At 42.3% G+C, this 27,810-nt stretch overlaps 1 protein-coding gene across 2 annotated transcripts in view; it reads left to right on the top strand.

Annotated features, from left to right (window-relative positions):
- DOCK2 (dedicator of cytokinesis 2) overlaps window positions 1-27,810 on the top strand; it is a 422,892-nt gene that overhangs the window by 41,868 nt on the left and 353,214 nt on the right. For both annotated transcript variants that reach the window (XM_047091278.1, XM_047091279.1), the window contains exons 7-14: window positions 5,598-5,733; window positions 8,016-8,170; window positions 12,855-12,936; window positions 18,540-18,675; window positions 21,250-21,325; window positions 22,299-22,375; window positions 22,969-23,094; window positions 24,307-24,431. In XM_047091278.1, the coding sequence (XP_046947234.1) occupies window positions 5,598-5,733; window positions 8,016-8,170; window positions 12,855-12,936; window positions 18,540-18,675; window positions 21,250-21,325; window positions 22,299-22,375; window positions 22,969-23,094; window positions 24,307-24,431 (913 nt within the window). The remainder of the gene's footprint in view (window positions 1-5,597; window positions 5,734-8,015; window positions 8,171-12,854; window positions 12,937-18,539; window positions 18,676-21,249; window positions 21,326-22,298; window positions 22,376-22,968; window positions 23,095-24,306; window positions 24,432-27,810) is intronic.

Genomic DNA, 27,810 nt, shown 5'->3' with positions numbered 1-27,810 from the left:
TCTGCGAAAAGTGAAAGTGAATTCTTCTTTGCCAATTTTGATGCCTTTTATTTCAGTTTGTTGTCTGATTGCTGATGCTAGGACTTTCTAACAGAATATTGAACAACAGTGGTAAGAGTACACATCCCTGTCGTGTTCTTGATCTCAGGGGGAAAGCTCTCAGTTTTCTCCATTGAGGATGATATTAGCTGTGGGCTTTTCATACATGGCTTTTATGATGCTTAAGTTTATTCCTTCTATCCCAACTTTCTTGAGGGTTTTTATAAAGAAAGGATGCTGTATTTTGTCAAACGCTTTTTCTGCATCTGCATCCTGCATATGACGGGATCATATGGTTCTTACCCTTTCTTTTATTAATGTGATGTATCACACTGATTGATTTGTGAATATTGAACCAGTCCTGCAGCCCAGGAATGAATCCCACTTGATCATGGTGAATAATTATTTTTATATGCTGTTGAATTTGATTTGCTAGTATATTCTTGAGAAATTTTGTGTCCATGTTCATCAGGGATATTGGCCTGTAGTTCTCCTTTTTTTGTGGAGTCTCTGTCTGGTTTGGGAATTAAGGTAATGCTGGCTTCATAGAATGAGTCCAGATGTTTCCCTTCCATTACTATTTTTTGGAACAGCTTTACATATTGGTAGAATTCCCCGGGGAAGCCATCTGGTCCAGGACTCTTATTTGTTGGGAGATTTTTGATAACTGATTCAATTTCTTCACGAGTAATGGGTCTGTTCAAATTTTCAGTTTCTTCCTGTTTGAGTTTTTTTGGTGTGTGGGTGTCTAGGAATTTGTCCATTTCTCCCAGGTTGTCCAGTTTGTTGGCATATAATTTTTCATAGTATTCTCTGATAATTGCTTGTATTTCTGAGGGATTGGTTGTGATAAATCCATTTGCATTCATGATTTTATCTGTTTGGGTCCTCTCTCTTTTCTTTTTGAAAAGTCTGGCTAGTTTATCAATTTTGTTTATTTTCTCAAAAAACCAACTCTTTTTAAAAAATTTTTTTTATTTTTTTATTTTTTTATTTTTGAGATAGAGAGAGACAGAGCATGAACAGGGGAGGGTCAGAGAAAGAGGGAGACACAGAATCTGAAACAGGCTCCAGGCTCTGAGCCGTCAGCACAGAGCCCGATGCGGAGCTCGAACCCACGGACCGCGAGATCATGACCTGAGCCGAAGTCGGACACTTAACCGACTGAGCCACCCAGGCGCCCCTCAAAAAACCAACTCTTTGTTTCATTGATTGTTCTACTGTTTTTGTTGTTGTTGTTTGGATCCTATATTGTTTATTTATGTTCCAATCTTTATTGTTTGTCTTCTTCTGTTGGGTTTGGGGTTTCTTTGTTGTTCTGCTTCTATTTCCTTTAGGTGTGCTGTTAGATTTTGTATTTGGGATTTTTCTTGTTTCTTGAGATAGGCCTGGATTGCAATGTATTTTCTTCTTAGGACTGCCTTTGCTACATCCTAAAGCATTTGGATTGCGTGTTTTCATTTTCATTTGTTTCCATATATATATTTTAATTTCTTCTTTAATTGCCTGGTTGACCCATTCGTTCTTTAGTAGGATATTCTTTAACCTCCATGCATTTGGAGGTTTTCCAAACTTTTTCCTGTGGTTGATTTCAAGTTTCATAGCACTGTGATCTGAAAGTGTGCATGGTATGATCTCAATTCTTTTATATTTATTAAGGACTGTTTTGTGATCCAGTATGTGATCTATCTTGAAGAATGTTCCATGTGCACTTGAGAAGAATGTGTATTCTGCTTCTTTAAGATGAAACGTTCTGATTATATCTGTCAAGTCCATCTGGTCCAATGTATCATTCAGGGCCATTGTTTCTGTATTGATTTTCTGTCTAGATTATCTGTCCATTGTTGTAAATGGAGTATTAAGATCCCCTGCAATTATCACATTATTACCAATAAGATTGCTTATGTTTGTAATTAATTGTTTTATATATTTGGGTGCTCCTGAATTTGCTGCATAAACATTTATAATTGTTAGCTCTTCTGGATGGGTAGACCCCATAATTATTATATAATGCCCTTCTTAATCTCTTGTTACAGCCTTTAGTTTAAAACCTAGTTTGTCTAATATAAGTATGGCTATTTCAGCTTTCTTTTGACTTCCAGTAGCAGAGATGGTTCTCCATCCCCTCACTTTCAATCTAAAGACCTGTCCTCAGGTCTAAAATACATCTCTTGTAGACAGCAAATAGATGGGTCCTGTTTTGTTTTGTTTTGTTTTATCCATTCTGATACCCTGTGTCTTTTGATTGAAGCATTTAGCCATGTACATTCAATATTATTTTTGAAAGATATGGGTTTAGAGTCATTGTGTTATCTGTAGGTTTCATGCTTGTAGTGTTGTCTCTGGTCCTTTGTGGTCTTTGCAACATTACACTTACAGAGCCCCCCCCTCTGAGGATCTCTTGTAGGACTAGCTTAGTGGTGATTAAATCCTTCAGTTTTTGTTTGGGGAAACCTTTATCTTTCCTTGTATTCTGAATGACAGACTTGCTGGATAAAGGATTCTTGGCTGCATATTTTTCCTATTCAGCACATTGAAAATTTCCTGCCACTCCTTTCTGGCCTGCCAAGTTTCAGCAGATAGGTCTGCTACTACCCTTATGTGTCTACCCTTGTAGGTTAAGGCCCATTTATCTCTAGCTGCTTTCAGAATTCTCTATATTTGTATTTTGTTTCACTATGACATGTCATGCAGAAGATTGATTGAAGTTATGTTTAAGGGACTTCTCTATGCCTCCTGGATTTCAATGTCTGTTTCCTTCCCCAAATTGGGGAGTTTCTCAGCTAAGCTTTGTTCAAGTACACCTTCAGCCCCTTTCTCTCTATTTTCTTCTTTTGGAACTGCTATGATATGGATATTGTTCCATTTCATTGATCACTTAGTTCTCTAATTCTCCCCTCTTAATCCAGAATGTTTTTTATCTTTTTATCAGCTTTACCTTTTTCCATAATTTTATCTTCTATTTCACCCATTCTCCCTTCCGCCTCTCAATCCTCCCTGTCACTGCCTCTAGTTTATTTTGCACCTCATTACAACATTTTTATTTTATTTTTTAAAACATTTATTTACTTTTGAGAGATAGAGAGAGACAGAGTGCAAGCAGGGATGAGACAGAGAGACAAGGAGACACAATATCTGAAGCAGGCTCCAGGCTCTGAGCTGTCAGCACAGACCCCGACGTGGGACTCAAACTCATGAACCATGAGATCATGACCTCAGCTGAAGTTGGACACTCAACCGACTGAGCCACCCAGGCGCCCCGACATTTACAGCATTTTTAAAGTCATCATGACTATTTTTTAGTTCCTTGATCTCTGCAGCAATATATTCTCTGATGTCTTCTATGCTTTTTTCAAGTCCAGCAATTAATCTTATGACTATTATTCTAAATTCTTGTTCAGTTAAATTGTTTATATCTGTTTTGAGCAATTCTTTAGCTGTCATTTCTTCATGGATTTTTTTTTTAAGGAGAATTCTTCCCTTTTGTCATTGTGGCTAGTTTTCTGTCCATTATGTGTTTGAAAAACTTGTTATGTGCCCTGTACCTGCCAGCACTACTATATTAAAGAGGGGTCATATACCGTCCAGGGCCTGGCCCTTCAGGAGGTGTTTTTTGGAAAGTGTTACTTGCTCTCTGTTGTTGTGACTTTTGTACTTTATGTCCCTACTAGTAGTGATGTTTTAGACCCTCCACCAGGTGTGTTTTGATTTGTTTGTTGAAGTAGCCCTGGAAAGGAAAATGAAGAAAAACAAACAGAAAACAAACATGCAAACACACAAACAAACAAACAAAACCAGAAGCACCAGCTACAAGTAAATAACAGGGTGGAGGCAGTGCTGATGGAAGAGACCTTATCCCATACAAAGAGAGAAATGACAGGGGCAGGGAAAAAGAAAAAAATAAACATTGACCAGAAAAAGAAACTATACAGCTTAATCCTGAGAAAGAGAAAGGAAAATAAAGGAGGCAGGGAAAAAGAAAAGAAAGTTGTCCAGACAGAGAAACTATATGGTTTAATCCAGAGAGAGAGAAAGTAAAATAAAGAAGGAGGCGGGGGAAAAAGAAAATAAAATTGACCAGAGAACCTAATGGCTTAATCCAGAGAGAGAGAAAGGAAAATAAGTTAAGGAGGCAGGGGAAAAAGAAAAGAAAATTGACCAGACAGAGAAACTATACGGCTTAATCCAGGGAGAGAGTAAGGAAAATAAAGAAGGAGGTATAGAACATGTATCAAGCTAATGGATTAAATATGTCTGCTTAAACAAACCAACAACCAGAGTAACCAAACTAGAGGGAAGAAATAAGAAGGAGAAAAGGAAGAATATATCTGTATAATAAGAACTGTCCAAGAATCAAGCCAGGCAATCCAACAGTGCTGGTCTGGAGGCGGGGCCGTCTGGTTCCTCAGCGTCAACCTTCTACCTACGGCACAGAGGGGCGTGGCTAGGTGTAGGCGGGTCCCGCCTCCACTGTGGGCCTGCTGTCCTTTCCCTGAAGCCCGCCTTGTTGGTGATGGGGAGAAAAATGGCGACACCCCAGCCTCTCCACCACAGACCGGGTGTCCCAAACCACTCTGTTCCACCTGTTCTCACTGTGCCGCAGGCGCAAATGAGGTGGTTTGTGTTGCTTTGCTGACTCCTGTGCCTGGCGCTTGTCTGGGATTCAAACTCTCGCTCCACGCGCCCTGGTACTGGGGAAGCACCTCTGCACCACCCGATAAGTGGTCCCTGGCTGGTGGGCGCAGGCAGGTTTTGTCCTGTCCCACAGCACTCTGGGGAGGGGATCGCTGTCTTCCACTGCAGATTGCGCCCCTGACCTAGCCACCGAGCCTGGGGCTGGCTCCCCTCCCCCCAAGGTGCGTGATCCGGGCAGCCAGCCCCAGACCAGAGAAAGCCCCTCAGTTAGAGATTGGATCTTTCTCCATCCCTGTCTGGTTTTTCTCTTGTCCAGATACAGTCCTATGCTTCCCCAGCCTCTTTCTTCCCTCTGTCTCTCCGCAGAAGGGGATCCTTCCCCTCCATTCGTTTTCTCTCGGGTTCTCAATCATGCACCTATGGCCCATTGGATTGTGCCAGTGGGTCCCTGGAAGCAATTGTCTTTTTGCCTCCCAAGCCCTTTGCCTCCCGAACCCAAATTCCTTTGGTTTCAACCCTGCTTTGTTTGAGACGAGGGAATTTCGGATCCCCCTACTTCTTTGCCATGTTGGCCCCTCCTCCCTCGCCATTCTCCCATTGACAGACCTTTTGGTTTGTTCATCACTTTGCTGATGTAAGCAATGCTGTAACACACATTCTTGTTCAAATGTGGATGTTTCTCTAGATTTAATATCGCAGGAAAGATACACTTTAGGAAAATTTAATACACACTGCCACAGTACTACCCAAAGAGGATGAACTGTCCCAGTATGGCTCACAAGCCGTGTGCAAGGTTGTTGGTGTAGAGCTGTTCTGTGAAAGTCTGCAATCTTCAGATACCAGGCAAATTTTCTGGTATAAACCTCCCAACAGCATCGTAAAGTCTTACGGATTTATCCTCACTTATGGATTTTGCTTTGCAGAATTCTTGAGCTTGATCTGATTGTCAGAGATGATGATGGAAATATCTTGGACCCTGATAATACCAGCGTCATCAGCTTGTTCCATGCACATGAGGAGGCGACTGATAAAATCACAGAGCGCATCAAGGAAGAATTGGTGAGCTTTGTAAAATAGCCTTTAGCCAAGTGAGGCATTATTTAACATATCATAAACTTAAAATAATAGGCTAATTAACTAGAGTGTATATTATTCAAGGAGGCGTCTGTCCTATGACCTGAGATGATCAATAGCCATCTGCATTTTATTGTTTTGGTACTTGGGACTGTAATTCATTCTGCATCCATCCCACAGGTAGTTTAATGCCAGGCAAGTTTCCTGTTCTCATGGAGCTTTTATATTCCAGAGAGGAGAAAAGAAAAAAGGCAATACAAAGTAAACAAACAAACAAACAAATTAATTCCAGATGGTGATAAGTCTCTAAAAGACAATAAGCTAGGGTTCTGTGAATCATAGTGCATCAAGAGCTATTTTTAAAATGTACCATCAAGAAAGGCATCTCTCAGAGAAGACATCTGAGTTGACACTTGAATGATGTGAAGTCACCAGGCCTGGGAAGATCTAGGGACAAAGTGTTCTATGTATAGGGAACAGTAAGTGAAAAGGTCCTGAGGTAGGACTGTGTTCTGAAGTTTCAAGGAGTAGAAAGGCCAGTGTTGATGGTGCATGCTGAGCCATGGGATAGGGTAGGCAATGATTTGGAGACATAGGGAGCAGTAGCCAGATCTCACAAGGCCCAAGGCATCATGGAGAAGAGTTAAGATTTGTTATTCCAAGTGTGGTAGAAAACTGACAAAAGATTTCAAGGAAACGTAATTTTATTTTTCAAGGTTAACATACTCTGATTTATGATTAAAAAATCATTTTATCCACTGTGTATTATTTGAAAGAAGGTTTATTTTTAGCTCTATTGAGGTAATTTTCACAGAATGAAATCAATTCATTATAAACTATAGTCTACTGAATCTGGCTAAAATACAGTGCTGGGTGAACTCCACCACGATCAAGATCTCAACAGTTGCATCACATTGAAAGTTTCTTTGAGTCCCCTTACAGTTGACTCCTTTCCCCAGTCTCCAGCTGCAGGCAGTCCCTAATTTGTTTTTTTGTGACTACACTTTTGCCTTTTCTGTAGTTTCATATAAATGAAATCGTATGGTTTTTGTGTTTGAATTAAAAAAAAATTTTTTTTAACGTCTATTTATTTTTGAGACAGAGAGAGACAGAGCATGAATAGGGGAGGGGCAGAGAGAGAGGGAGACACAGAATCCGAAACAGGCTCCAGGCTCTGAGCTGTCAGCATAGAGCCGACGCGGGGCTCAAACTCACACACTGTAAGATCATGACCTGAGCCGAAGTCGGATGCTTAACCGACTGAGCCACCCAGGTGCCCCTTGGTTTTTGTGTTTGACTTACTTTACTCTGAATGGTGATTTTGAGGTTTGTGTCATGGTATATATTATTTTTCCCTTTTTATTGCTGAGTTGCCATACCATTGACCAGTTGTCCATTTTGGACAGGTGGGTTGTTTCCACTTGGGGGTTATTTTAACTAGTACTGCTATGAACATTTGCAAACACATGTTTGAACGTACATTTTCATTCTTTTCGAGTAATACCTGACAGTAGGATTGCTGGATCCTATGATACGTGTATGTTCCACTTATAAAGATTCTGCCATACTCGTTTCCAGAAGGGGCGTACAATTTTGCATCCCCATTAGTAGTATATGAGAGAGTTCCAGTAGCTCTGCATCCTTTCAACACTTGGTGCTGCCATTCTAGTGCTTGTGTGATGGTATCTCATCGTGGTTTTAATTTGAATTTTCCTGAATAACTAGTGAAGTTGAGCATCTCTTTATGTGCCTACTGGCCATGGCCATTTGTAATTTTTTTTTGTGTGTGAAATGTCTGTTCAGATGTTTTGCCCATTTTAATTGGGTTGATTTTCTCATCATTGGGTTGTAAGAATTATTTGTGTATTCTAAATATGATTGTATATTTGTATATTCTGAATGCAAATTCTCTACCAGATATATGTTTTTGCAAATATATTTTCCCAGTCTGTGCCTCCCCTTTTCATTTTCTTAAATGCATCTTTCAAACAGCAGAAGTTTTTAGTTTCAATGGAGACCATTTAAGCATTTTTTGAAAAAGTAATTTGTGATTTTTATGACACTAATTTTATGATGAAGGCTGGGCAAATAGTACTATTTCCCAAAATGAGAAAATCAAGGCCAAGAGAGTCAAAGTGACTTGGCTCAGATTACAGAAGCTTTTGGTTGTAGACCTGGTTATAATGCAGAAATCTTCAGGCTTGCGTCCTCAGTGGTGCTGGGCTAATTTTCTCTACCTTCCTCCTTTTTTCCTGCCCACCTCTTAGTCAAAAGACCAGCCAGATTATGGAATGTATTCCCGGATCTCCTCATCCCCCACCCACAGCCTCTATGTCTTTGTGAGAAACTTTGTGTGCAGAATTGGGGAAGATGCTGAGCTTTTCATGTCTCTCTATGACCCCAACAAGCAAACTGTCATAAGGTAGGTGTGTTCAGTATTGCCTGACTTCTGTGTATATGGGAGGTTGGAGTTAGCAGAGCACAGAACATCCTTTTTATTCCCGCCATCACTTGTGGAGAAATTCCCACCTGGAAGAGAAACTGAGCCTGCAAATGTGGAAATAACTTTTTTTTTTTTTCAACGTTTATTTATTTTTGGGACAGAGAGAGACAGAGCATGAACGGGGGAGGGGCAGAGAGAGAGGGAGATACAGAATCGGAAACAGGCTCCAGGCTCCGAGCCATCAGCCCAGAGCCTGACGCGGGGCTTGAACTCACGGACCGCGAGATCGTGACCTGGCTGAAGTCGGACGCTTAACCGACTGCGCCACCCAGGCGCCCCGGAAATAACTTTTTATAGGATGTACCAGTCAGGTGGAAATATTACCACCAAAATTTTCCCATAGTGCGGTTATGGTTACACAGTAGGGTTTTGTAAATAGGTTTGTGATTCTGGAAAACAACCAGAGGTAATGAGATTCATACAGGTGGCATTGGATAGATTAAAATTCATACTTTTAAAATAGGAGATGGATAGGGGGATGGGTGAAATAGGTGATGGGGATTGAGGAGGGCACTTGTGATGAGCACAGGGTGATATATGGAAGCATTGAACCACTAGATTGTGTACCTGAAACTATTGTAACACTGTGTGCTAACTAACTGGAATTAAAATAAAAAAAAAAAAACTTAAGTAAAAAATAAAAACAACAAAATAAAACAAACAAAAACAAAATAAAACACAACCAGAGTTAAGAAATGAGTGGTGAGGGCGGTACCAGGTTAAGAATGTGGGCTCTGAGATCTGCCTGAGTTCACATCCTGGCCCCACCATTTACTCTTTCTTAACCTCAGGCAAATTGTTCATCTTTCCTAGCCCTGAGTTCCCCATTTGCAAAATGTGAGCGCCAACCTCACAGGGTCATTTCTTTCAGACATCAGTGAGAAGCACAGAGCCTGGCACGTGGTGCTCCAAGAGTCTGTGGCTATTATTATTACTACTTTAACTGGTTGCTCTCGAGAACCCTTGGGTGCCTCAGCTTGACGAAGTGAACACACCTTTGAGAATCTCCAGAGAGGAGACTCTGGTATACCTCCAGCCCCCACTACTAGGCCCCTGGCCCCTGCTTGTGGTTTAGACCATCCTTCCAGGTGGTGACCCTGCTGGTCTCCTCCATTGGGGTTTTGGGCCAATACATAGTCCCATATTTGAAGGCCCAGTTAACATATTGGAAGAAAGCTGGAGCATAATTCGTCTGCCTTTATGGAGAAAGTGGTGCCTCTCTAGCTTGGTTGTTATGATTAAATGAGACCATGTACAATGCCTAGTGAAGAGGAGTACTTTAGAAAATAATGGCTTTTCTGGAGACATTTGTGAAACATGGAGGGACTGTTCATCTAAGGAGAATGAACTGAGGTCTGTACGTGATATCATTTAATTCCCTTTACTCCATGTCATTTGGGTGAGGAAATGAGGCTTGGGGAGGTCAAGTGACTAGTCCAAAGTCATACATATGTATTAATGGTGGATCTGAGATTTCTACTCAGGTCCATCTATCTAACTCCAAAGACAAGCTAGTTCCCACTTTAGTATGTCACCAAGGAAAGAGTTGTATCAAATATCCTGAATGGTTCTCATCAGAGTGTCAGCATTGTCATGGTAGAAAGCTACTCTTTATAGCAAACCTAAATCCCTAACATTAAAGAGTCAGGCTAATTCACCTGGTGGGCCTCAGTGAACACTGGAAGTGAGTGTCCCTTTTCCGTCAGAACCCACCTTGAAATGGTCTGTGTGTCATAGTCCCCTTGCCATTCCCTGTCGGCTTTTCCCAAGGTGCCTGTGACAAAGATCCTGAAAGTACTCAGAGGACCCTTCCTGCCTCTCAGAAAACATGTTTCCTTATATTCGAATTGGCAAGGGTGCCTGGCCTACTGGCCTATCTAAGTGATGGATGACCTGAGCCAGCTCTGTAGAAGGAGGCAATGGATCAGTGACAAGGCAGCTCTGTTCCCTGATGTGCCATACAGGATGATATGCTCAATGGGGCATGCCTGAGTGATGTCTCTGAGAGTGCCAGATATACAGGGAAGCCCTCAGGAAACTGAGAGATGAGGAAGAGAGGGAACAAAAAGGACAAAAACCAAAAGAAAAAAAATGAGAGAGAGAGAAGTAGTAAACAAAGAAAGATGAGAAGAGGCATGATACAAGAAAGGGGCAGGGGAACTTGAAAGCACTCCCTATGTCATTCTGACTGTGGACAGCTGTTTTTTCCCTAAGAAATCAATCTTCTCCCCCCTTACCAAGCGGGTTGACATAAATGAACCAAAGACAAGTTAGGGCATTCTCAGTGTGGCCCAAATGTGAACTGGGAACAATTTGGCTGAGACAGAGCTTTCAATGTTGGGATAAATCATGGTCCGATTCCAGTGGATGCTTAAAGAGAAGTTTGGGAAATCTAAGGTAAATTTTTGTAGGACAAAAAAAGAAGCATCTTAGACATCAAGCCAGTGGCAAGGCTAATTTCAAAAAAAAAAAAAAAATCTTGAGGAGGAGTTGGGATGGTCCTCCCCTTCCTTGGAGGAGACTGTCATGTGCAATAGATCTTACCTGGTTCGGTGCCAGGTAGGCCTTTGGTCTTACCACCCAGGTCTTGCTGGGCATGGATGGATAGGGCCAGCTCAGCCCTCTAAGTTGCTTTTCTTATTTATTGTATTTCCCCTAGAAGAAAATTGCTAGTGCCTGATGTTTAGACCTAACAGGCTGGTTCTCTGTTGGTCATGCTACATGTGATCAAAGGTCCTGGGAAATACCCAGGTATTTCACTGTGACATTCTGGAGATAACCAATGGGAAATAATAACAATTATTATTATTATTATTATTATTATTATTATTATTTGCATGGAACCTTGGAGGCTTCTTGGTTAGTTTGCTGAAAATTCCACTGAAATATTTAGAACTTACTAAGGAAAGAAAGAAAGAAAGAGAGGAAGGGAGGGAGGAAGGAAAGAAGGAAGGAAGGGAGGAAGAAAAAAGAAAAACTACATTTAACTTGATTGAATTTTAACCAGTGGTTAATCTAGAGCTGTGTTCATTTTGTTATCAGTGCTATTTCCCCCTTGACCTTGCTTAGACTACTCTCATCAGTCTTCTAGAGGTGAGTAGAGAGAGAGTAACAAGACATCAGAGAGAACAAATCTCTGAAAACAAGGGACTTCCCTTAACTTTGTTAAATTCTTAATATTCTTTTTTAGGATGATTTGGTTTTTGAGCTTTACTTTGTTTTTATCCTAATTCAAGATAATGGGCATTTATTTAACACTAACTATATATACTCCTGTATGGCATGGCAAACCTTATGACTCAACTCATCAAACTACTAAGTTTCTCCTAATTTTCCCAGTGTGGCTGGACTGACTAATATGTACCCCACAGGGTGGGTATGGTTGCTAGAAGATGTAAGATGGTAAATGATCATATGTCAGAATTGTGTGACTGCCCCTCCTAAAACCCTTCAGGGAGTATCCATTACTTTTAGGATCAAGTCAAAATCCTTGGGTGACCTACAAGGCCTACATGGTCTGTCCTCTCTAATTTTTCTCTTACCACTTTCCCCTTGGATCTGGTTTGTATTTATTTTCATCTTATTTTATTTTATTTTACTTTATTTTTTATTTTATTTTATTTTATTTTATTTATTTGTTTATTTAGTAATGTTTATTTATTTTTGAGAGACTGAGAGGCAGAGTGCGAGTGGGAAACAGGCAGAGAGAGAGGAAGACACAGAATCCGAAGCAGGCTCCAGGCTCTGAGCTGTCAGCACAGCTGAGCCTGACGCGGGAGCCTGAACTGTGAGATCATGACCTGAGCCAAAGTCAGACACTTAACTGACTGAGCCCAGGCACCCCTTGGATCTGGCTTTTAGGTGCATCAAGCTCCATTCTGCCTCAGGGCCTTTAAATGCATGTTTGCTTTGCCTGAAACATTTCTCTTTATCTTTTCCTGACCGACTTTATTTACATGTCATATCCTCAGCAAAGACTTCCCTGAGTACCCAGACTAGGACAGACTTTTTTGATATACATTCTTGTAACACCCTGAACTTTGTTTTGATAGCACAATTGCATATAAATAGTTGTCACAACTGCATTTAGATAGTTATTTCAGTGTATCTCAGATAATGACTAAGGCCATCTTTGGCCCATCATACTGTGACATTCCATTCAAGAAAACAGTCCTATGTCCAATGGATCATTTTAAAAAATTCAAATCTTTATTCAGTCTTGAAAAGGGAATGAGATGAGAAGGGCAAATATATTCTTAATGTCCAGCAAAATATACCAAAATCCTTTCCTCCTCATCTCTTCCACTCTTAATAATGCTACAGATAATGCTGCTTCTCTTCAAAAATATTAGGTAGCTGGGCCAGAATTTGCTTAGCAAATGGGGGAGGGAAAGAGACTATGAATGCGCACATGTTATTGATTCTTTGCCCCCTGTCTCTGTTAGTGGTGATCTCTTAGAGGGAGGGACCACATCTGTCTCAAACACTACCGTGTCCCCAGTAGTCAGCATGTGTCAGGCACACAGTATAGGCTCAGTGAATATTTTTTCCAAAGCAGTGTTGAGCCCCAGGCAGTAACCAGTTGCCACTCTTCTTCCCACAGTGAGAACTACCTGGTGCGATGGGGCAGCAGGGGCTTCCCGAAGGAGATCGAGATGCTCAACAACCTGAAGGTGGTCTTCACGGTGGGTGTACATTCTTCTTGTAGCCATCTTCCACACTCGCAAGGATACAATCTTGGAAATGAGAGGCTGGTCACTTGATCAGGAGGGAGCATGACCTTGGGGCAGATTTGTGTTCTGGGCTTTCTGGAGAGATTCAGAACAGATGGGGGGCTAGGTGGGGGGGGCGGGTATTGTGTGCCCTAAAGAAGCTATTAGGGAGGTGGGTCTTCCCCTCTCTATATGTTCTTCCCTCTTTCTTTCTCACTCATGTGCACACTGAGAATACACACAGAGCGCTGTGTAAACAAGCACAGACTCCTTCCAGCAATAATGTCTGCGTGAACTAGATACAGCAGCTATTCTGATTTATCAGTAAATTCATTGGTTAATCTGAGTTCCTTTCTTTGGCTCAGACTTTCTAAAAACCTTTCTAAAATGTATCAGAAAAAAAAAAAAAAAAGAACTCCCAAGAACACTGGCTGCCTTGATAAATTGTATATTCTGAATAAAATTAAGTCATAGATGACTAAAGATCTTAATGGATCCCTGAGATCATTCTTCTAAAAACCAATACTTGCTGGGCAAGACACATGTAGAAATGTTGAAATCAATTGTTAGTTGGATGACTTATTTCTGAGAGTGAACCTGGCTTTTTAGTTGTGGGAAGGACAAACAGTGGAAATCAGAAGATAAGGGTTATTATTTTTAGCAAAGACCTTTCTCTTGTCCTATTTCCATGAGGGTGTGTTAAGAGTGTTATCTTAAGATACCTAAGGATATTGGTGTTCTCTGCAAGATCCTTTGGAGAGAAGAGCATTTATGAGATTTTTCACTCTGATGCATGTGTTAGCAAGGAAAATTACAGAGGAGGAGTCAGGGAGGGATTTGGGCATTGGCCAAACCTATGAGTTTGATCCAGGAGTGACCGACATGCTACATTAACCTACGTTGCTCTACAATAATTTTCCAGTTACAGCCCATTAAGTGCAATGTCTCATGTTATGTCACAATTAGATTGGAGTGCAGCTGATTTATTTTGTTTGTTATTTCCTGAAAAATGGGCCAGAGGCATGGAATAAGATCAGAGTCCTAATTGCTTAGACAAAGTTTTCCTGGCATATATAAATGTGTCTCAGTCATGTTTATCTATTATTAGTTAGAAGGAGGAGCCTATTTATTTTCTTGATAAATAGGAAAGTCCCATAGAGCCTCCTGATTAAACCAGGAGACAGATGTTTCACGAGAAGGACAGGGACAGGGAATCAATCAGTGGTTCATTTTGCAGAGAACCAATTCATGATGTAAACATGCAGGAAAGGGCATCGGTAAATTTGTGTCTCTCAATATTAATGAGAATGTGATTCTGCTTGCATGGAATTCTGCCTGGGCTGCTATGTCTTCTTCCCCTAGCAAATGAACTTGGGAACCTTCGTTGACTGGTTCAACAGGCTGATATTTCTCTGTCTTGAAATGATGGAAGTCTTCATTTTGGGACAAGGAAAATCATGATGCTCTAACTTCTTTTATTGATTCAAGATCAATTCAATGAGTACCTAACATGTGCTTTGTGCTAGGTATTGGGGGTATAGCATTGAATAAGCTTATTGAAACTTTCTATCATGGTATGATGGGGGGAATTCGGAAAATAAATAAATTAGTAAATAAACAAGAAAATGTCAGAAGGCAATCCATGCAATGCAGATAATTAAAACAGGATGATATGATGGTGTTTGACTGGGACTTACTTTCAATTGGACATTGAGGTGATATTTAAGTTAGAGATGAGATGAGACTTGGCAGGTATGTGCCTTGCTGGCCTTATTTATTTTTCTCTGGATGTTAGCTCTTTCTAGTTTCTTCTTTGAGGGCAAAGCCCTAGGAGCTGGCACATGAGTCGGGCCAATGGTGAACCTTAGATCTGTAAGAGGAAGGCAGAATATACTACCAGTTTCCCTAAGAATTTGCCCACTTTGGGGGTTGTTGCTAACATACAGGAAACAAGACTGAACAATAAAAGGAGTACTAATGAATTACTAAATCAGGTGACACATGTTTTAAGTTTAATTGCACTGCCTCAACTTCCCTAATATGTCTGAGTTTTATAAGGTCAGCGTAAAAATGAATTAGAGACACCACAAATTGGAACACAGTTCTGAGGAAGAATCACACATTTATACACTCTCCAGAGAGAAACAATGTGTTTGAGCATTTTGCTGTGCTTGCATAACATATTAAGATGGTCTGGGTGCCTGGGTGGCTCAGTTGGTTGAGCATCCAACTTTGGCTCAGGTCATGATCTCAAGTTCATGAGTTTGAGCCCTGTGTCAGGCTCTGTCCTGACAGCTCAGAGCCTAGAGCTTGCTTCAAATTCTGTGTCTCCCTCTCTCTCTGCCCCTCCCCCCTCTTGCACTATCTCTCTCCCTCTCTCTCTCTGTCTCTCTTTCTCTTTCAAAACCCAGGCGTCCCTGTGTTTTTAAGTTTATTTATTTACTTTGAGAGAGACAGAGACATTGTGAGTGGGAGAGGGACAGAGAGAGGGAGAGAGAGACTCCCATGCAGGCTCTGCACTGTCAGCATAGAGACTGATGCAGGGCTTGAACCCAGAAATCTATGAGATCATGACCTGAGCTCAAATCAAGAGTCATACACTCAACCGACTGAGCCACCCAGTCACCCCAGCTTAATTACCTCTTGGAAGGCCCTATCTCCAAATACATTTTCAGGTTCTGGGAGGTTAGGACTTCAACATATGAATTCTGAGGGGACATAATTCATCCCATAACATCTAGGGAGGATCCTTCAGGTGCCAGGGTCTTTGTGACTCTGGAATGCCTCTGAAAGATACCAAACTAGATGTTTCAAAAATATGAAAATTTCTAATGAGAGGGGGGAAGTAATTAGGGATGAAAATCATTATAAGGGAAGCAAGCCTTGAGCTCTTAAGGTTGGAAAGGATTTGGATATATAGAGGAGTAAGAGGTAAGTATTTGAGGCAGAGGGGGCTTAGGAAGAAAGATTGAGTTGAAAGTGAGCATTGTGTGTTTGTGGAGCAGTAACGGGATCTTTGTGACAAAAATAGAGTACTTACATGCAGAGAATAGTGGGGAATTGGTCAGGTAGGACAGCTGGAAATATATTATGTCTGGGACCTTTCACGTCAGCTGGGGAAGATTAGCACTAATAGGGTAGGAAATAGGGAGCTATTAAGGTTGTTGCGGGGAGAGAAATGAAATAATGAACATGGCTTCTAAAGATGAGTTTTTCAGGGATATCAAGGTGGTTGGGAGGAAGGAGGCAGGCAGGCCAGAGAAGAGGCTTTCCAACCATCTGCATGTAAGATAATTGGGATCTCAAATTCAGTTGCCTATAGGGCAAGACAGAAAATACAAATGAGTGGCTGAGCTTCCTTAGCCAGAAAGCCCCCTTCTCCCCTAACTTTCCTCTCCCCTTGCCCAGTAGAGAGACTTTGAGGAGAGTCAGGGAGCAGATGTCCATTCCCTCAGCAGGTGAAAGGACAGCCCTTGTATCAGTCAGAGTTCTCCAGAGAATCTGAACCAATAGGATATATATGTAGGTTTATTCAAAGGATTTGGCTCACAGGATTGTGGAGGCTGGCAAGTTTGAAATCTGTAGGGCTGGCCAGCAGGCCTGAAATTCAGGCAGGCTTTCTTTATTACTGTCTTGAGACACAACTCGTCCTTCACTGGAAAACCTCAGGTTTGGGTGCTAGAGGTACAACAGTGAATAAGGCCTCAAGGCCTTCAACTGATAGGATGAGGCACATCTACATTATGTATGGTAACCTCCTTTACTTAAAGTCCATCGATTATAGATGTTAATCGGGCCTACGAAATACCTTCACAGAAGCATTTAGACTAGTGTTTGACCAAGCAACTAAGCACCATGGCCTAGTCAAAGCTGGTGCATAAAATGTAGCCATCACGGGGGTGCCTTGGTGGCTTAGTCAGTGATTTCAGCTCAGGTCATGATCCCAAGGTTCGTTTTGTGGGGCTGAGCCCTGTGTTGAGCCCCATGTTGGGCCGTGAGCTGACAGTGTGCAGCCTACTTGGGATTCTTTCTCTCCCTCACACTCTGCCCTTCCCCTGCTCACTCGTGTGCATGCTCTCTCTCTCTCTCAAAATAAATAAATAAACTTAAAAAAAAATTAACTATCACAAGCCTGAAGCAGGAAGGTGTGGACTACATTGGGACCATGTTTTGTCCCCAGAAACTCTGCACACCCCCATGCTCTTCTTTCCACACCATACACACTGAGAGCCTGGGGATGGCTGCTTTGCCTGGACCCTGGCTCTTATGTGAGCTGACAGGCTATTCCCAGTGCATATGCCTATATGAGGATTAACTTGGAGGAAAAGCAGCTATTCCCTAGTGAGGCCAGGCCCAGGATTCTCTGCTCGGATGCCAACAACTTGCCTTGATCCCATCTGGAAGGGGGTTCCAAGAACACTGAAGCTTTTAGATTTGAGCAGGACACCCAGATACTGAGGTGACCTGGGTGGTTTTCCCTCCCGTGTATCTTTCTAATGGGGAGAGAGATATTTTGTGGTAGTTAGGTTTATGGACTTTGGTATTAGAATGACTGGACAGTGTCTCCAAGGACTAAGGTCATGACCTCTGGAAGCCCCTTGTTTTCTTCGTGTCTCAGTCTCCCCCTCTGTAAAATGGGGTGCAAAAACAGTATCTACTTGAGAGAGTTGTTAAGGATCAAACAAGATGATGGCATGTGAGAAATACAGCACCGTGCAGGACACATTAGTGTAGTTCACTGGTTTCAGTGTTCTTCCTTCACGGCACACACCTGAGGGCACTCAGCTGTCCCCCTTGAAGTTAGCTGCGGCTGCCTGCCTTGCTTTGGTCATTGAAATGCAAGCCAAAGTGATGTGCCTTGTCTGGGTGGAAGCTTTAAGACCAAAAGGTGATTCGCCACATTTCCTTCCCCTGCTGTGGGGACAGTGGAAGCACCTGTTCTGAGGAGATGGCGCTGGCCCATCAGCTAGAGGCCCAGGGTGGGTAGTTGAGCAAGGTGGGAGATGAGTGGGTGGGGGGCAGCTGTTTGCATTTGGCATTCAGCCTGAGCTAGAAGTAAACTTCTGTTGTCTTATAAAGCTCTGAGATGCTGGGATTACTTGTGCCACAACAACCCATTCCTGATTGATATACATACGTCAGGTGCTCAGTGAATGTAACTATTGGGAGCTTTCCCTCTTCCTTTGGCCTTCTCCCTCAGTAGTGCTGAGTGGTGATGAGACAAATGAAGTCATTTGTAGCAAAAGCTATTTTGGATCCATCAGCTGGCATATAGGAAATGTTGCCTGTATGACTGATATTGTACTTCTATCCTCTTCTCATTGGTTTGAAATTGAAGAATGGGGATTGAACACCAGAGACCTGTCCCTCAGTTTCCTTTCTAGAACTTCCTAAAACTCACAGTTCTTATCTATGGAATGGGTGTATCGTCTTGTTTTCAGCCTTTCCTGTGACTAATTGTATGACTGGTCCTTGTACACTAAGTGCTAAATACATCTGCCCCAGAATTTGCTATCACTAGGCTTCCTTTTCTACTTCTTTAGACACATGGTAACTATTAATTTCCTGCCCTACAGGACCTCGGAAACAAAGACCTCAACAGGGATAAAATTTACTTGATTTGTCAAATAGTCCGAGTTGGGAAGATGGATCTCAAGGATACCAATACAAAGAAGTGCACGCAGGGACTGAGACGGCCCTTTGGGGTTGCAGGTAATGACACACTACACACCATTAACTTTTACTGGAGTGCACATTTTATATGGCTGAATTTTAAAGATTCTTTCTTTCCCTCTCCTCCTTGCCCTCCCCGCCAAAAAAAATTTTTATACCAGACAGCTCCTAATACCTACATTTCTGGTGACTAAATAAAAATAATTGGTGGCCAAATCCAGATTTATGATGAAGGCAGTGAATAATGGATTCCTCGTGTCTGCAGCAGAGTGTTGGGAGAGCATTGCAGTCTGAACATTTGGCGCCTTTGCTCCCCAGCGTGGTGAAGGAGGAACAGTTCGGGTGGGATCTAATTATGAGGCACAAATCATTTTTTAAAAAATACCCAGGACAGGAAATGCAGTTACACAGAATGAGTCACTGGCCACACATCTAAATTCTAGATGGAAGTGGACGTTTGGAGAGTTGGTGTGACCAAATGAGGTTGCTTTAGAGCAGCCTCACCTCCTCATTTTTCTCCAAGCCTTAGCTCTCTCTCGGGGTTTCCAAGGCTTCATCATTCTTTAACCACTTTTATGGTTTTTGTTATATTTAACTATAACTTGCATTATTATTTACCTAATACATTTTCTTTTAATTAGCCCACTTTAAACTAAAGTACACTTTTTGGAAGACCATTTAAATACCTGTGAAAACAGCTATTTTATATGCCAGTTTTATTTCTTTTTATTAAAATATGCTTTTTTGTTTTTTGTTTTGTTTTGTTTTTTGGCTTTTTAGAATGAGAGAAAGTGCAAAAGAGCGGGGGGGGGAGGGGCAGAAGGAGAAAGAGAGAGAAAATCCTAAGCAAGTTCCAGGCTCAGTGTGGAACCCAACACCAGGCTTGATCCCCCAACCCTGGGATCATGACCTGAGCTGAAATCAGGAGTCAGATGCTCAAATAACTGAGCCACCCAGGTGCTCCTAAAATATACTTTTTAAATCATGTACCATTTATAATTCCTCTGTATCATCTCTAAACCCTGTGTTTCAGGTTCTTCGTTCAAGATACCCCGATCTGCAAGCACAAACCAGCTGGCTCTCCAACTAGTCCCCTGGCACTACTTGCAAAGTGGTGGAGTAGATGAAGTTAGCTTATAACCTAACTGGTTTTTTTTTAGCCTGGCATTGTTGCTAGCTAGATAGTTAGGTGACCTTGGCAAGCATTTTCCCCAGGGACTTAGTTTCATTATCTGCAAAATGAGAGACTTGGACTGATTGATCTGTGCCCTGCTCTGAAATGCTGATGTCAGGATATTCCTGACATCGTAGTGTCCCTGTTAAGGCAGTGAGGGTTCTTCAACCTTACCTCAAACCGTGCCTTTGTCCTCAGCTGTAGTCTGCGTGCTCTTTCGGCTTCAGGTGAAAGCAATTTGATGTAACTGAAAGGTTCAGGCATAGATTGCTTCAGGTATAGTTGGATCCAGGAACTCAAATTTATATCTCATTATCTCTCAGCTCCTATGTCCTCTTGCTGACTTACTCTGAAGATGACTGTCCAGTTAGTTGGCAAAATGTGGGCCATCTGTTCCAAGCTTGCATCTTACCAGTTTAGTAATCTAGCGGAAAGAAAACACCTCTTTCCCGTTCGTTAGTAGAAGCCCCAGAAACATAAATGTAGGCAACATGCTCATTCCTGAAGCACTTACTCTGGGCATGGGGATGTGGTCCTCTGACTGGCCAAGTCATATGAACAACTCTGGAGCCAGAGGGAAATTGCTACACCCAAACCATGCTCACTGAGAATGGGCTGGGGGGGGGGTGTCTGTTGATCACAGGAGTGGACAATGGATTCAAATAACAGTTCCCCTTCCTTCTGTCAACTCCCTGACTCCCCTCTTCAATTAAATGCAGTCATTGGCTGATTATTATCCAGACAGTTTTAATGGGCTTGAAGTGTTTGAGGTATTTCATGTCACTAGGGTTTTGGCTATATTTGACTAGCTGTTCTCCATGCCCCTCCCCTGCCCTCACCACCATTTCTATAATCCCCTCTCTAATTCAGGAGTTCTTCACCTTGGTTTTATGGGCCTTTAGTGGCTAATTTGAGGTGAAATTTCAGAGGGTCCAAGATCCCTCTGGAATTGCAGGGTTCAAAGATCCTGCAGTTAAGTGTTCGTGCATATGAGCATGTTTATGAAAAGGGAGCGAGTAGATTTCATTAGATTCTCAGGTCCCATAGGGAGTCCTTGTGCTTGGGTTTTGTAGGCACAGTAGACACCCAATATATCTATGTCAAATCCAATCCTTCTTGTTTAATTTCATAGACACTCTTCTGATTCTTTTCTCTTGGCTTCTGCTAAACCACAGTCTCTTGGATATTTCTGTGGCCTACTGACCTCCCAACCTGCTTTGCCCAGAAGTGCTTGCCAGGTGCTACACATTATGAACCCTTGCTGTCTGAGTATTGTCTGATTCTGGTTTGCTTGCTTTTTAAGACTTTCTGACCCAACCTCTCTTATCCTATAGTCTCATCCCATTGACATCCCTTCCTGGGAGCAGGAGAGTGTAAGTAAGTCATTAATTCTTTTTTCTTTCTTTCTTTCGTTCTTTTTTTTCTTTTTTTCTTTTTAGTTATGGACATAACAGACATCATCAAGGGGAAAGCAGAGAGTGATGAAGAAAAGCAACACTTCATTCCTTTTCACCCGTGAGAGATTTTCCATTTCTTTCCCTTCTTTTAAACCACACCCTTCCTCATTGAAGGCTGCTGGAAAGTAGGCTGTAATTCCCTGAGTTGGTGATGGTCCCATTGGGCCTCCCAAGAGGAGGGCAGTAAAAGAACGAGTGTGTCTCTGTGCCAAGGCACTTGAGACCAACCTGCTTTTCACATATTCGTTCATCAACTGTTCTGTATTTGACAGAGTTTGACTGACATCTGGCAGAGGGCTGGGCACTGCAGTAGGCATGGGGCACGAAGTGGTTAATAAGATAGACGTGGCCTGTCTTCTTGGATCTTAATTTTGGGGAATTAAAATATATTTTGGGGAATATTTTGGGGAATTGATGGGGAATTAAATAATCAACAAAAGATTAATGCATTGATTACAAGTAATACAAGAACCATGACTCTGTGAAGCAATAACATATCAAGAACATAGAACAGGGAATCGTTACCTGGTTCTCACGGATGGAAATATCCATAACTTGAGAGGAGGGTAGTGAGGAGGGTAAATGTCCTTTTCCTGCTCTGAAAAGGTGTCTGTAAGAAAGCAGGACCTCCAGTTTGAGAATGTTGTCTTTACTCTGTTACCCCAAGGATGTCCAGGGAGTATGGTGTTTTGTTATTGGCGATGAGGTCAGTGACTCTCATTAAAGCCTTTGCCACCTTACTGAACAGATGTTCCTTTTGAGGGCTTGGGAATCCTTCCTTTCCAAGAGTCTTCCTAGGGAAAGAAAAAATGGCCTCTACTTATAGCAATGATGTTCCCATATCTCCGAGCCATGTTGCTTTGTGGCATTTCCTGATGGCATCTATGCTGTCTGAGCTGGCATGGGCAGTCTCACTTTTCACCTAAGGTGTATGGAGGGCCTGGGTAACTTTCTGGAACACATGGAACCACAAGGTGGGAACCTTATTGACAGCGCCGCATAAGCATTTTGTGGTTTCTTTTCCTTCCCAGAGTGACAGCTGAGAATGACTTCCTCCATAGCCTGCTGGGCAAAGTCACGGCCTCCAAGGGAGACAGTGGAGGGCAAGGTAAAATGCCACAATGTGCCCAGTGGACTGGGCTCTGTCTTGGGAGCTCTTGATTCTTTGGAAAACACTTCAAAATCTTAAACCCTGGGAAACATAGCCTTCCTTCTAGACAGACCATTGTGAAGAATGGAAGCATGTGATCTATGGAGATGGAAACCACATCTCCTGAATCTGGGAGGCATGTCCTAGTGCCTAGAGGAAGAGAGGAACTGATATATCCTATCTCTTATGTGTCAGGCACTCTCATATATCTCCTTAATTGATTTAATTCTTCCCACATTCCTGTGAGATACGTGGTATCTACCCCACTTTACAGAGGCTAGGCTTAGAGACGTGGGTTTGTTTGACAGAAGCTGACATTGCTAGAAGGCACCAGTGGGATTCAAACCCACAGATATCTGGCTCCAGAGCCCATCTGCTTTCCACCTTCCTTCCTCCTGGGTTGGGTCACTGCTTCTGAGATTGTTTCTCTCTGCTTCCAGTGGTGTCCTCCAGAAGGAGCTCAAGGGGAGAAATGGTGGGGGTTGGAGGTGGGGGCAGCGAGACTGAGAATACCTTGAAGTTGCCTCTTCATGGTGAGCATTCCCTTCCAGGCCTCTGGGTGACCATGAAGATGCTTGTGGGTGACATCATTCAGATCCGCAAGGACTACCCACACCTGGTGGATAGGACTACTGTGGTGGCCAGGAAGCTGGGCTTCCCAGAGATCATCATGCCAGGTCTGGCCTTCTCCTGGGGTCGGGGAGATCTAGCTTGTCACATCCATTTTCCCTTTAAAAAGTCAACTCCTTACTTTTCTACTACATCTTTTCTGTTTCTTTCCCTGAAGGTAACCACTGGACGTGATTTTTGTATATCCAAAAATCTTCCAAACATTCACGTAATAAAGACAAACACATAAATATACACACATGCACTTTTTCCCCTCACAATGGGATCACACTTCATATGCTTTACATACCATTACTTTACATACTTTATATAGAGTTCTCTGATTTGCTTTATCACTTAATAATTTATCATGGATATTCTTTCTACTTTACTACACACTGAATAATTCTGTTCTTTTGGGGAGGATATGTCATTCTCTTAAATTTTTAAACTATTTTTTTTTATTACCAGAGGACTCCATGCTCATTGTAAAATGTTAGAATAGCATGAAAGGGTATAAAGTGAAATGTTAAAAGCTCCCTCAAATCTTTGTCTCTAGAAGTAACTGTTATTAACATTTTCTGAACGTGTATATAATAAAAAAATAAATAAATGAGATGATATAATAACATTCTTCTGAAACTTCCCTTTTCATCTTAATCCCGTCTTAGACTTGCATGCATAGCTGCTCTCACTTACTCCTCCCCCTCCCCACCGTGTATAGCGGTCCCCTAGGGGCCTGCCCTGTGGTTCATTTGGACCTGCTTTACCTGTGACATCAACTCCTTGTGCATTCCCCTGTGGGGCTTTCCGTTCTGATTGCCCCCCATTCCTGAACACCTCCTGACCCTCCTTCCGTGTTCCTTGGGGACTCGAAAAGGCACTCTATCTTCTGCACAGTGAAAGATTGTGTGGCTGACTGTGGTTGCTGTTCACAGGCCAAGATCAGCTCCATTGGAGCTTTCCTTTGCCTTTCCAGAAGGTGTCACTAGAGGATGGAAATTAAATGATTTTAATGGGGAGAAAAACAGCCAATTTTGACCATCCCACCTACCTTTTTACAACTGATGTCCTGGCGTTCGTCCATCCCCTTTTTACCTATCTTCCCAGCCTCCCTGATGAGGAAGCAATGCTTTTTTCAAGCATGTCTGATCTTGATTTCATTAGTAGATGTCAAGGCAGGGCACTTCCTCTCAGGCCCCCACTCCCTGTGCTTCCCAGTCAGTGTCTCTCCTGCGGCATAGACACCAACTCTTGTCTCTCTCTCCCTCTGCCTGCAGGGGATGTCAGGAACGACATCTACATCACTCTCTTACAAGGAGACTTTGACAAGTACAACAAGACCACACAGAGGAATGTTGAAGTGATCATGTGTGTGTGTGCAGAGGATGGCAAAACGCTACCTGTAAGGGCCCCTGCTGCTGTCCCGGGTGCCCCGGCCACCATGGGTGCTTCTGCTCTCAAAGATTTGCTTTTCTCATCCCAATCTGCTAACTGCCAAGAGCCTTTGGGATGCCTTGAGTAACATGATCTACACCTTTAGAGCTTGGTTAGCATACTGGCCCATAGTAAGACCTTGTATCGTGTTGTCTTTTACATCAAAGCAGTTTTTCAATGTCTGTCTCTCTCCTTTCATAATCCCTTTTTCTGTCTTCTATTTCCTTTTTTTTTTTTTTTTGCTTGACCTCAGCTTATAGGTCAGTTTTTTGCTGTTAAAATGTTGTTCACATTGAAACTTGAGCTGGTTTATTCAGGCAAAATCCATGACAAGAAAAAGGATCAATACAGAGCCTTGGGCTAGTGTGGAGACTCAGGATGGCCTCAAAACAGACATTCCCAACACTTAATCCAACTCCCTAGTGCTCAGCTAGAATTCTGGTGGAAAGCCTTATTCGTAAATTGGTCTCCAGAGGGCCAACACAGTGTATTCAAGAATGCAAAGCACATTGCTATAAATATTTATACAGCATATGTCCTATATAATATTTGTCATGTGTGTTTACATTTATTTACTTATATTTCTTCAAAGGTTGTCAGCAATTGTGTCCAGTGTGTGGGAGGGCTCTGCTTCTCCATTTCTCCTTTTGGAGTACTGAGCTGAAAATAAAATCAGCTCTCAGCAGCAGTTTCAGCGTGGGCAAATATTCCTCTTAGGCCACAGTAGGTGATTAGATAGCACAGTACCGTGGGGGCGTTAAGTATTGATAAGTCATCTGCTCTAGCCTTGGGGCCTGGGGCTCAGGCAGATATTTCTACCCTCTACCTAAGAACATAAATGGCATTCACAGGGGAATTACTACGTGCCAGGCACTGGGATAAGTATGATGCATTGCCATTATTATCCCCATTTTTACGGGGGTGGGGGCAACTAAGCCTTCAAGTGAAACTGCTTTTCTAAGTACATAAATACTAAGTACTTTTCTAAGTACATACATAAAGTTAGTATATGGTAGGGATGGGGTTTGGTTCCAGGTTTCGGGCCCTCTTAAATACTTCACTATAATGCCTATCCATTAAAAAAATCCTCCAGTTTATTTCTTATATCAAAAAATGATGCTAATAACCACTTCTTTCAAATTCTGGGAAGATTAATAATTATTTTTTAAATTTAAAGAAAACCCCAATTGTCTTGTTTGTTGGTAAAGACTGGCCCCATTAATTAATATCTAGCTGAGCAAAAATTCAAGTGTTTAAATCATCCTCTTCTTGTTGGTTCTGAAAAGTAAAATAAGTGAGAGACATTTTGCTCAAAAGATCACAAAAGAAGAGCGGAGGGCTTTTATCTGAAAGGGAAATTGCATTTCACGAATGTATAGACCATTGCTTTGAAGTTATTTTTATCCGACTACCTGTTGAAGAACTTTTAAACCTCAGCTTCATTTTTAAAAACACTGATATGCTCACCTTCAGTGTTGTCAAAGGACAAATTAGAAGGAACATTTAGCAGGAATGCAGGCATCGAATCTTGCTCCTGAACCATTCTTCTACCTCTGCCACCCTTTCCAGTCACACCCGACCAGGCTGCGCAAACACGCTCATCAAAGATGAATATATAAGCAGGTATTCTGGGGGCTGAAATGGAGAGGTAACTATGGGGCACGGTGATAATTTGCAGTTTCCTCTATTAGGGAAGTTATGGGGGAGTTCAGTTGACTGACTATTGAAAATTGCTAAGGAAGCCTGTGGGAGGCTGTTCTTTCTTTATTTGCAGAAATAAATATTACTGCCTAATTAAGTGTCAGGCAGCACACTCAAATACTTTTGATACTGGTGGGTTCCTGTGGAAACAGTTGCCTTCAGAGGTATCTATTTCTTTTCCCGCTGCAGGTGCACACTGCCCTTGGCAGAGCAGGGCCAGAGGACAGAGTAAGTTACACGTGTCCTTGGCCCACTCTGGGGTCTCAGCAACCTTTTACAGGAGGGGCCATAGCAGAAAAGCTAATGCAGTGGACTCTGGGATCAAATAGATCAAGTTAAAATCCCAACCTCCCTTCCTAGTAGCTGTATAATCTTGGATAAGGTTTATTTGTCTATAAAAGAGGAGTCATAATTTCTTCCTCACAGGGTTGCAAGTTAAACAAAATGGTAAGGGTAAGGCACCTGGTATGCAGTAAATACGCAGAAACAGGAAGGGGGGTAACATTCAGAGAAGGGCGAGCAATTGCAAGTAGATGCCCTGACCAGGAACTGAGGCAGTCAGATGGTCACTACAATGAGGATGGATGCCTGAAGCAAGTTTAAGGAGAAGCAAAAAGGATTAGATGCCAGGCTGAGAAACCTGTCCTCTTCTGAGCTCAGCTAGCCAACGGGGGTAGAGGCAGGCATAGAGGACAGAATAGTATAGCAGTTGAGACCATGACCTCTGGGGCCAGGCAACCAGGCTCAATTCCCAGTGTAGCCTGGATTAGCAGGATGACCTTGAACAAATTACATCATCTCTCTATGCCTACAGTTTTCTGTCTGAATCAGAGACTGCAGCAGTTGCACCTTGCTTTTGTGAATATCGAATAAGGTGATCTACATAGTAAGTGTTCATTAAAATTAGTTACTAGAAAGGTATAGTAGTCTTCTGGTTTGATTCTTGCCTTGTGGCTGCTAACTGGCATCTTCCTGGCATGTGGCTTTGTTGGTGTAGAGCACTCTCATTCTCAAAGTGCGTTTGCATCCATGGTGTCATTTGTTCCTCAGGTGATTACTATCAGGTAGACAGGGCCTGTGTGAGGCCTGATTTTTCCTCCTGCTGAAGTGTGTCTGCCAAGACTAACTCAGCATTAAAGCCCCCAGGCTTCCTGATTCCTATGCAGATTGCCTTCAAGTAACCTGAAACCTACTAGGAGTTCTTACTGCTAACTGGGTACCATGGGGGTGGGCAATGGGGAAAATTATTGAACAGGCTTACTTGAGACATTTACAAATCTATATTTTCTCTAAAACCAGGCTCAGTCCCTGGTCATGATTCTCGACACATGTGGAAACATTCAGTTTTATCTCGGAAGGGTTGAGAGTGAGGGTCTTAGGCCTTTCTCAGAGTAGTACTGAAACTTTTTTCTTTTCTTTTTTTTTTTTTTAAATTTTTTTTTCAACGTTTATTTTTATTTTTGGGACAGAGAGAGACAGAGCATGAACGGGTGAGGGGCAGAGAGAGAGGGAGACACAGAATCGGAAACAGGCTCCAGGCTCTGAGCCATCAGCCCAGAGCCCGATGCGGGGCTCGAACTCACGGACCGTGAGATCGTGACCTGGCTGAAGTCGGATGCCTAACCGACTGCGCCACCCAGGCGCCC

Source organism: Lynx rufus, unplaced genomic scaffold, assembly GCF_022079265.1.
Source record: "Lynx rufus isolate CCGP_SWC_20201006 ecotype Redwood Valley unplaced genomic scaffold, mLynRuf1.p SCAF_1, whole genome shotgun sequence".
Classification (NCBI taxonomy): Eukaryota; Metazoa; Chordata; class Mammalia; order Carnivora; family Felidae; genus Lynx; species Lynx rufus.
This window is presented reverse-complemented; position numbering and strand designations above follow the sequence as displayed.